Source organism: Babylonia areolata, chromosome 1 (assembly GCF_041734735.1).
Source record: "Babylonia areolata isolate BAREFJ2019XMU chromosome 1, ASM4173473v1, whole genome shotgun sequence".
In the NCBI taxonomy this organism is placed as follows: domain Eukaryota; kingdom Metazoa; phylum Mollusca; class Gastropoda; order Neogastropoda; family Buccinidae; genus Babylonia; species Babylonia areolata.
The window spans coordinates 41,957,812-41,966,969 of record NC_134876.1 but is presented as its reverse complement, the minus strand read 5'-3'; the positions used below and the strand labels follow the sequence as shown (position 1 = coordinate 41,966,969).

General features: G+C 37.2%; 1 protein-coding gene across 1 annotated transcript; it reads right to left on the bottom strand.

Annotated features, from left to right (window-relative positions):
- Window positions 1–353: 353 nt before the first annotated feature.
- Window positions 354–8,624, bottom strand: LOC143283124 (nudC domain-containing protein 3-like). Its single transcript, XM_076589265.1, has 8 exons — window positions 8,508–8,624; window positions 6,325–6,406; window positions 5,650–5,758; window positions 4,995–5,241; window positions 4,404–4,506; window positions 3,414–3,590; window positions 2,686–2,874; window positions 354–992 (listed from the first exon to the last, which is right to left on the bottom strand). Exons 1-8 carry the CDS (start codon window positions 8,612–8,614, stop codon window positions 876–878), a joined length of 1,131 nt encoding a protein of 376 aa, XP_076445380.1. The 5' UTR covers window positions 8,615–8,624; the 3' UTR covers window positions 354–875.
- Between the last annotated feature and the right edge of the window lie 534 nt (window positions 8,625–9,158).

Genomic DNA, 9,158 nt, shown 5'->3' with positions numbered 1-9,158 from the left:
AGCCTTCAACAATAAGCTGAAGTAAGTCAGGGGAAATCTTCATACTCTCTCTCTGCGTTTTTTGTGTTTCTCACAAGCTGTCTCATGCTATGAAAGCAAAATTTATTAATTTTTCTTTAACACAAATGAAAACCATTACTGGTTGTGTGAAATACACTGGCAGGAATCAGTGAATCTGAATAAGAAAAATGTTTGTTTACTGAAAAAATGCATTGAAAAGAAAAAGGCATCAAATTCAGTGAAAAAGCTTAAATTTAATGTGATTTACAAAAATGACAGAACTGATACACAATACACCCATTTGCAAGTAAATGTAGTTGAACTAGACATTCTGATTTATTTTTCTGTGTGGGTGTGTGGGTGTGCCCTGAAAAAAAAAAAAAAAAAAAAGATTTAAAGACAACAAAAATGCTGGGCACAACAATTATGTCACAATGATTTAATTCTCCACAAATAAATGACCCAACAATGAATCAACATTCATCAAGAAAGGTGCGAAGATGCAGCATTCATCAAGAGATTGCAAAAATGAAGAAAAATAAGCATGGTTGATGCTACAAACTTACCTGCGTCTTACCATCTTTGAAAAAAATAAATCAATCAATCAACACTGATGAGTATAAAACAGAAAACCTGAATTCATCTGGAATTTTCTTTTTCACTCCACTGTCCTTCTGAAACTGTTTTTTTAGTTGTTGTTCTTGTTTTTGTTGTTTTTTTTTGGTTTTGTTTTTTGTTTTGTAAATGTTTCTCACTTCTCCCACATACACACACAGATGACTGAGCACATGCATAAACATACACAACATACACACAAATGCAGATGCACTCAGAAATTATCTGGATCACATGCAGTCAGAAATGAGGAAAGAAGTTCATTTCATTTTGATCACACCACTGGGGTCAACACTGATGGCGGAAGGGTCAAAAGGCTGGCCTTTGAAGGGTGATCCCTCGGCGTCCCAGGCTTGACGGAGCATGTCTAACTGTTTCTGAAAGAACAAGTTTGATGAATTAACAAAGTGGGACACTTTCTCTGCCTATGAAATTAAAATTCTAAAATCTAAATTCTTACTGCAGAAATTCTAACTGTAAGAATTATGAAAAAATGAAAATGAAGTGAGTTTACTACTACATCCATAAATGACACTAATTGTGAATCTGACAAGACAAAAGGAGTCAAGACTGTAAGTGAAAAAATCAGTTTGATATTTTGCTTTCACAGCAAAAAAAATATTTGTTTGTGGAACACATGTCATAATAATCAGTCTACAATGCACTCCGTATATGAGACACCCCCCCTGACTTAAACAAAGTATGTGTAGTTAAAACTATATTCAAAATCCTAGAATAAGGTACCCTTACGTACCAGACACAGTCAAATTATGATCAAAAAGGTGAAACTCAAAAGTAACTTTGGAAAGTTACTAGCAAACCATGGTTGACATTGTGAATGAAAGAAATTAATTTTCCACAAAGTAACATTTTCAATATCATAAAATGACAAAATGAAGCAGGAATATAGACTTTCTCACTTTTCCAGTGATCTAACAACAATCTATCCCATTTCTTCTTCATCGGTACTGTTATCAAACTTTTTGTGTTTTTTTAACCCTTTCGCTGCCAGGGAAATAAGAATTAAGTGAAATCTATTTGCCAGGGTTGTTGTTTTTTAATGGGTATATATATATTTTTAATTCTGTGCTCTTTGCTATTGGAGAAAGACCCATAAAAGTAATATTTTCTGAAAGGTAAATGAATAAAGAATACAAAACACTTGATGTTTTCCAATTTTATATATTTTCAGGAACATGCTGTTGTTGCCAAATCAGTGTTTTGTTTTTTGTCACATTTTCAACGTGTTCATTACAAACATTAATCAGGTAATTTGCACTAAAATATGATATTTTCTGGACAAATGGATAATACCTTCACACACAAATTTTACTAGAACAACCACAACAAAAATTTTTTAAAAAGAGACAGATACACAATGCATTGTGACTTCTCCAACTCCAAGTGATAACATGGATGTGAGGCCACGACCCCTCAGTCCCCACCCCCCTCCTCTTCGTCCCTCTCTCACAGTCACTTTATCCAGTTCTCATGAGACCACATTGGCTGAGTGCCAAGACAATCATTCACACTGTGTCCTGCTAATAATTTGGTCACTTTCTGTCGTCTGCTACAGCTGTACAGCCGGCATCACTCACTGATAGTCGTACTTTGGCCAGTCTCTTCACTGTTCCCTTTATTTTCTATCAAATCGTCTGATAAAAATTCATCACTGTCTTTTTCAAATTTACACTTCAATTCTTTCTGAGCATCAGCTAAGAAAGCAATCTTGGTTGATTTAGTGCACCACAATCACATGTCCTGATCACCGTGTCCGACATTTTGTTGAGCGAGCGAGGAGAGGAGCCAGGCAAACACTGCGGCAGTAACCCAACCAAAACGTTCAAAGGACTGCCTCATGACATAGATGGGGTTTCTAGCTATGAATAGAATCTAGAAAGATTCCCCAAGCTAAAGCTAACAAACTCAAACAAACCAGGGAAAAGTCAGAATAATTCGATGATGAGTTATCTCGTCATTGTGGCAGCGAAGCGTTCATGCTTGTACTGACAAGTTATCTCATCAAGTAGGCAGCCTAGGGGTTAAATGAACAACATTAAACAGGCTCACCTGCTCATGACTTTGTGGAAGCCCCATACGTTTTTGGCGCTCATTATACATCATCTCTTCTATCTTGGCCTGAGCCTCATCATCAAGGTCTGTGATGGAGCGACTGCAGTCAATTTTTCGTGTGTTAATCTTGGGCTCATCAACAAAGATGCCTTCCCACCAACGCTCCTCTTTCTTCTCCAGGTTGATCTGCAAAAAGCACACAAACTCATTATCAATAGGTGGCAACAAAACTGTCAATTTTGAAATGCATTGTTGTTGTGATCACCATCACAAGTAAGCACACTATGGAATAAAACTTCACTAACAACAACGTGCAGATGGTAAAAACAAGAAACTGGGAAATATATGTTTGCAATATCACTTTCCTCTGCTGCATCACCTGGCTACTGCTGACAAATGGAACTGTGACATAACAAGTTGGGAATGTAGTATGTGTGGGGGATTCAAGATGTGTAGCTATTGGGAATGATGATGCTAAGAGCACAAATAAGGGTTGTTACAGGAATAGTTATATACAAAAAAATTTTAATTAAAAAAACTACCTGTAACATCAGTTCATAGCAAAAGCGATCAGTCTAGACATTACCAGCTGCTCTTCACAAAGACTTCAGACTTTCTTAAGTCCTCATAAAATAAGGAAAATGTCCTTGCAAGCAAGTAAAAACACAGTATACAGACACACAGACATACTATGTTCAAAGTCACATAGCATCAGCCCAACTCACATGGACATGCTGACCGGGACTCAGGGTCCACATGCATTCTTCAGGTCTCACTTCCCACGTCAGATCTCCGTTCACACCTTCTTCCCACCCTCCATCAGTGCCTCTGTAATGGACACTCAGCCGCTTCTTAGCAATGTCCACCTTCACATCCTTTCCTTTGACCACAGTCTTTGGAACCTGCAACAGATAGATGCAGAGAGTTCCATGTGTAGAACTGTCCTTTTCTTGAGTTCTGGAAATGACCTATAGAGCTACAGAGTCCCTGGGCACTCTTGCTGGTCTGCTCTTGATCATTTTGATGCCTTTTGTCAGCACAATGTGTTTTATTGTGATCAGAAGCAAGGTTTGTATCCCATGTGACATATATAAGCGTCCCTCAGAAAACACTGGGCAGATTGTATCTAAAATCTATGTACAATGATTGTTTCCCATGCACCATCTTCAGTGAGCCTTCATAAGGTTTAAGTTTCTATAGTTAAGATCCTTACGTCAAGTGTGCAATCATGTTTTTGCAATATTCCTCCACTGTAATCAATAAAACCTTGTAAGTATTCAGTTCTGTTTTCACTCAAAGATTTTTTTCACTTCAACTTCAAGACCCACTGTTCTTGCCCTTTCCTCAGCATAATTCATATCACTCATCGCATGAAATGATTTATGATTTGTTTTCATCTGGGGTTTTATTGTTGGGATCGATGAAACAGAATTCAGACAGACAGAAAATACGAAAAACTTAGCCGTATGGACAGCACAGGAACAGGAGTCATAATGGCTGCCGGAAAAAGAGGGCGCTAGCCAGTGGGACAAAGGGGAGGTTACCTACTTCCGGGAGGTTATCGGCCGTAGTTTCGTTTTCTCCACATAGGCAGATAGTAGTTTGCACAGGACAGGAATGTCAGACCCCTGCCGGAGTCTGCACTAGTTGGGTCACGGTTAAGTATGTGTAATTAAAACAGAATTTCAATGAATGCCACTGATTCATTCACTTACTTTGACTCTAACATCAGCATCAGTAATAGACTGGGACCAGGAATAGTTGTCACGTACAGCACCGTTGTAGCTCTCTGGGTTGGCTTGAAATTCCTTCTGCAACCTGCATCATAGTATCTTTCATTAGTTTGGTCAATATCATCAATGCTGATTTGTGTGTGTGTGTGTGTGTGTGTGTGTGTGTGTGTGTGTGTGTGTGTGTGTGTGTGTGTGTGTTAAGAATGACAAAATTTATTCCAACTCCAACACAGAAACACTGTCAAGAAAATGGAGAATGACAAAAGACTAGAACTCTACTCCAGTTCCTACACTTTCATAAACATAAAATAGCTGCACAATCTCTCTCTCTCTCTCTCTCTCTCTCTCTCTCTCTCTCTCCTCCCTTTCATGAGGGGCAATGGCCAATAAATGAATATACAATCCCCACCTTCTCTCTCTCTCTCTCACACACACACACACACTCACATGCATACGGCTACGAACACACACACACACACACACACACACACACACAAATCCTCTCTCTCTCCACGAATGAGGGAATTTTGCTGCAACAAGTCTCAACAGGAAGGCAGCACATAACATTAGTACCTTTCTTGTTCATCTGTTCCCTCATCCTTTCCTTTATCCTCGCCATCCACATCCATTGCTTTGTCTCCCCTGCCTTCAGATTCCTTGTCCTTCTCTGCGGCCACCGTTTCCTTTGTTCCCTCTGTCTCCTTCCCAGAGCTGGCTGTTTGTGATGGTGGGGGTGATTGAGGCTGTTGTGGTTTTGGAGCTGGTGACTGCTGAGGCTGTGTGGTGGTGACATTTGTGCTGGTAGGTGTCTCTTTTGCCGCTGATGACAGTAAAATCATAGTTTGAATCAAGCTTATGAAGCTATTGTAAGAAGCACCATAATTATTTTCAACGATCTTTAAAAAATCAAAGTACTTGCTGTAATCTTTTTAAAATACAGACAGACTGAATTAATGCTATTACTATAGTAAAATTTTAAAAAACACCTGAAGTCAGACCAGCAAAAAAACGCACACATTTTGTTCTTGAAGTTGAATACAGTTTGTTACAGTAAGAACCACTGTAGCGAAAACAAATACAATTACAATTTTAAATTTTTAAAATATAACGATGATATTGTAATCAGCAATATTATCAGTACACGACAAAACCAATAATCGTCATCAACACCGAAAAGAATATTTCACACATGATCTACAAACAGGTAGCTGAAGGTTCATGTCCTCACCTTGTCCACTGGTGGTGCTGCTTGCCTGGGCTTGTGCCGCTCTTTCCTGCAGCAGTTTCTGTCTCTTCACTTCATCCTGGGCTGCCAGGCTTTCATACTTCTTGAAAATCTGGTGTGTGTGTATATATATGTATATATATAGATAGATAGATAGATATTACATATAAGACACATACACACACAGTACATTTGTAAAGATACATACACTACTTAGTATACACACACACACACACACACACACACACATACACAAGCATGCACGCATGCACGCACATACACACACACACACACACACACACACAGAGCACGCACACACAAACACATATACACGCACACACACAAACATACACACACACACAGTCACATACTTTCAGTTCTACTGCTACATAATGATAGATAGTTAGATTTTCATAGTTTTACCTTTTGGGCATATACTTACTCAAACTATAATAACAGTTTATCCTCTGACCTCAATAGCCCATGTAACATTGCAAACATTTGTTTGTTAATATTTTGTCTTCAAACAAGCCATCTTCATTACTAACACTGAATCCTTTCTTTAAATCAATTAATGAATGCAATATAAAATAAAATCCTTTCTGTCTTCATTACTGACACTGAATCCTTTCTTTAAATTAATCATTGCAATGTCAAATAAAATCCCTTCTTACTCACATTCATCAGTAGTTTCATTGCAACACCTGGTGGGAAGCCAAGCTTGTCATTTTCTGATTTCATAATGCGGTAAAAGTCTGTCCTGTATTCAAGGAAAGAAAATGTAGATCAAACATATTATTCATCAATGATAAACCTGTGTAATTTATAAAACACAAAACAAGTACGATGATCACAAGCCACTGGTTTTCAATATTTTGTCAAATCTTGTAAAAGGTATCAATTCAAACTACTGCTCAGTAAATAATGTGCTGGTCAGAGAGAGTATGTGTGTGTGTGTGTGTGTGTGTGTGTGTGTGTGTGTGTGTGTGTGTGTGTGTGTGTGTGTTTGTGTGTACATGTGCACAATTTTTATATAAAATAACCTCAGATGTATTGTACTAGATCTACACTTCCACTCTGGTCATTGTTAATGTTACAATTCTTTTCATTTACATAATTTTATAAGAATATATATATATATATATATATATATATATATATATATATATATATATACGTATGTAAATATCCAATCCTTGCGAAACCCATGAGATTTGGAAAAGACTGGATGTTTCATTCTTCAAATTATTATCTTAGCTTCATATTATTTCATGTTACTTTATTAGCCACATTCATGAGACATTTAAATACATAACCTTCCTAAAAAAATAATTAAAAAATTAAGAAATAATTTCGGCCATAACCAGAGGAAAAAAAAGCACATTTTTACACGCGCTTATCTTTTTTCAATCTTTACTGAAAAGACCTGTGAGAGTTATTTCCGTTCATAAAAAATTTGATCAATATTGTCAATAACGACAATATATTGGAATTATAATTTACTTCAGGGATCATGTTACAAATGTTGACGAATCTAATGTACCTAATTTTTAATAATAATAATATTGATAAATATTAACTATGTGTAAATATCTATCCCAAAGAAATACATGAAACTCAAAAAAATGACAAATACTGAATGGGAGATAGATATATATATATATATATATATGTATATATATATATATATATATATATATATATATATATGTATATATATATATATATATTATATCGCATTTTTCTGTTTGTTTATGGTTAACTGTTAAGGCATCTGCCAGATCTATTGATACAAAAGCCTACTAAACTGTTCTTTGTGTTTGTATTATTTCATCTGTGTCAAATTTAGTAAAAGATACAATGAAAAAAAAAATTCATTAAATGATAAAACAATTCAAAACCTCTCTTTGTAATATTTCATCACTGTTGAAAGTATTGGCAAGTTGGTCTCACCTCCCCAAGACCCAAATAAATCATTCCCCTACATTAATCATTTAATGGGAGAAGGGGTACATACATTAAAAAGATATCCTGTTGTGTTTTAAAATGTGACCTCTTTTATTATTATCTCTATGGTGTGGATGATTTGTTCTTCATCTGATCTGTGCATGTCTTTGATGGTGTTGCAGTGATGACAAAAATAAACAGCTTCAAGAGCTTCTATTAGTTCTAAATCTAAAATTTCTATAAACATGCTTCCCAGATGTATCATTTCTGCGTTACTGTTTGGTATATACTGATCTCTGTTGAATATGTTGCAAATGTATTCATGTTCATGCCCCCTCCCCCCTCCTCCCCGAACACTCACACAAAAACACACACAGAGAAACACTGTCAAATGTACACTGTAGTGCTTACAAGCAAATGCATCTTTGGAGCACACCCATCCACCACACACACACACTCACACACACTGTAAACTATCCCCTGCCTTTTCCATCACCCTCTCTACCCCATCTCTTAAACCCCTCGCTTTCTCCGCCAGTAAGAGTTTCTTTGGCAGTTCTGGAACAAATTCTGTAATCTCTCTCAAATTAAGGGGCTTACAGATCTGGGCTAAACATCCTAAAATCAAATAATGTCGCACTTTAGCATCCTAAATTCATGGAGTGGACGGAATGAACCCCACTTTAGCATCCTAAACTCCGGAGTTGAATTTTGGATGCTAAAGTGCGACTTTGAAGCAGAGCATGTCTGCTGTCAACTAAACCACGATCGATGATGATCATGATTGTGATGTCCAAAAGAAAAAAATAGGGAATAACCAAAGATTTTCTTGAATCAATGTCACTATAGAAAAATAAAACATACAAAAAGCCAGAAAGTGATCTATTCTTAATTGCCAAAGGTGCCATACCAACCTTCTGTACAAAAACCCCAATAATACATCCAGAAATTTTGCAATCTGGCCTTCATTTTGAAGAATCCCGATCAACGCTGTGTCATATTTTTCGTCCATGGACGCCATTTTTCTACTGTTAGAATTAGTAAACGAAAGTAGATGGAAGTGATTCGAAACAAATTACAGAAATGAAATTCTAACATTTAAGTTGTGCGGATAAGAAAGTTTTATATTTAACATTTCGTGAAGATATGTTTTTTCTTTATTGATTGTGTAAAGTATGCGAGAATAAAGGAATCGGTGTGAATCAAGCATAGAGGAGTGTCAGGGATTGATAATTATATCTATTTACCAGAAACATACAAATGAAATACAAATGAGCAAGTTTCGGTTTCAGGGAGACATCAAAACGTGCTTCTACTTCTTCTTTGTGAAGAGTCACTGGGGCGCTGCACAGAAGGGCTGTTCACCAGATTCCTCCAGCTCCGTTGGTTGTGTGTCTGCAAAACCTGTGTCTCTGCACTGAAACTGATGGCAGCCGGATTCCTCGGCGCCGGGCGGTCGTCAGTCGCATAGCTGGGAGTCCGCGGCGGCGGCTCAGTCATCGTTGAGAAGGAGGTCCTTCGAGTTGGCAGCGACTAACCCTCTGATGGTTGTGCAGGCTGATTCT

Excerpts from the sequence above, each read along its gene's own strand:
- LOC143283124 (XM_076589265.1), bottom strand. The coding sequence starts at position 8,614 with ATGGCGTCCATGGACGAAAAATATGACACAGCGTTGATCGGGATTCTT. Across the intron at positions 5,759-6,324 it reads CAATGAAACTACTGATGAAT|ATTTTCAAGAAGTATGAAAG; the intron begins GTGAGTAAGAAG and ends CACACACACCAG. Across the intron at positions 5,242-5,649 it reads CAGCACCACCAGTGGACAAG|CGGCAAAAGAGACACCTACC; the intron begins GTGAGGACATGA and ends TACTGTCATCAG.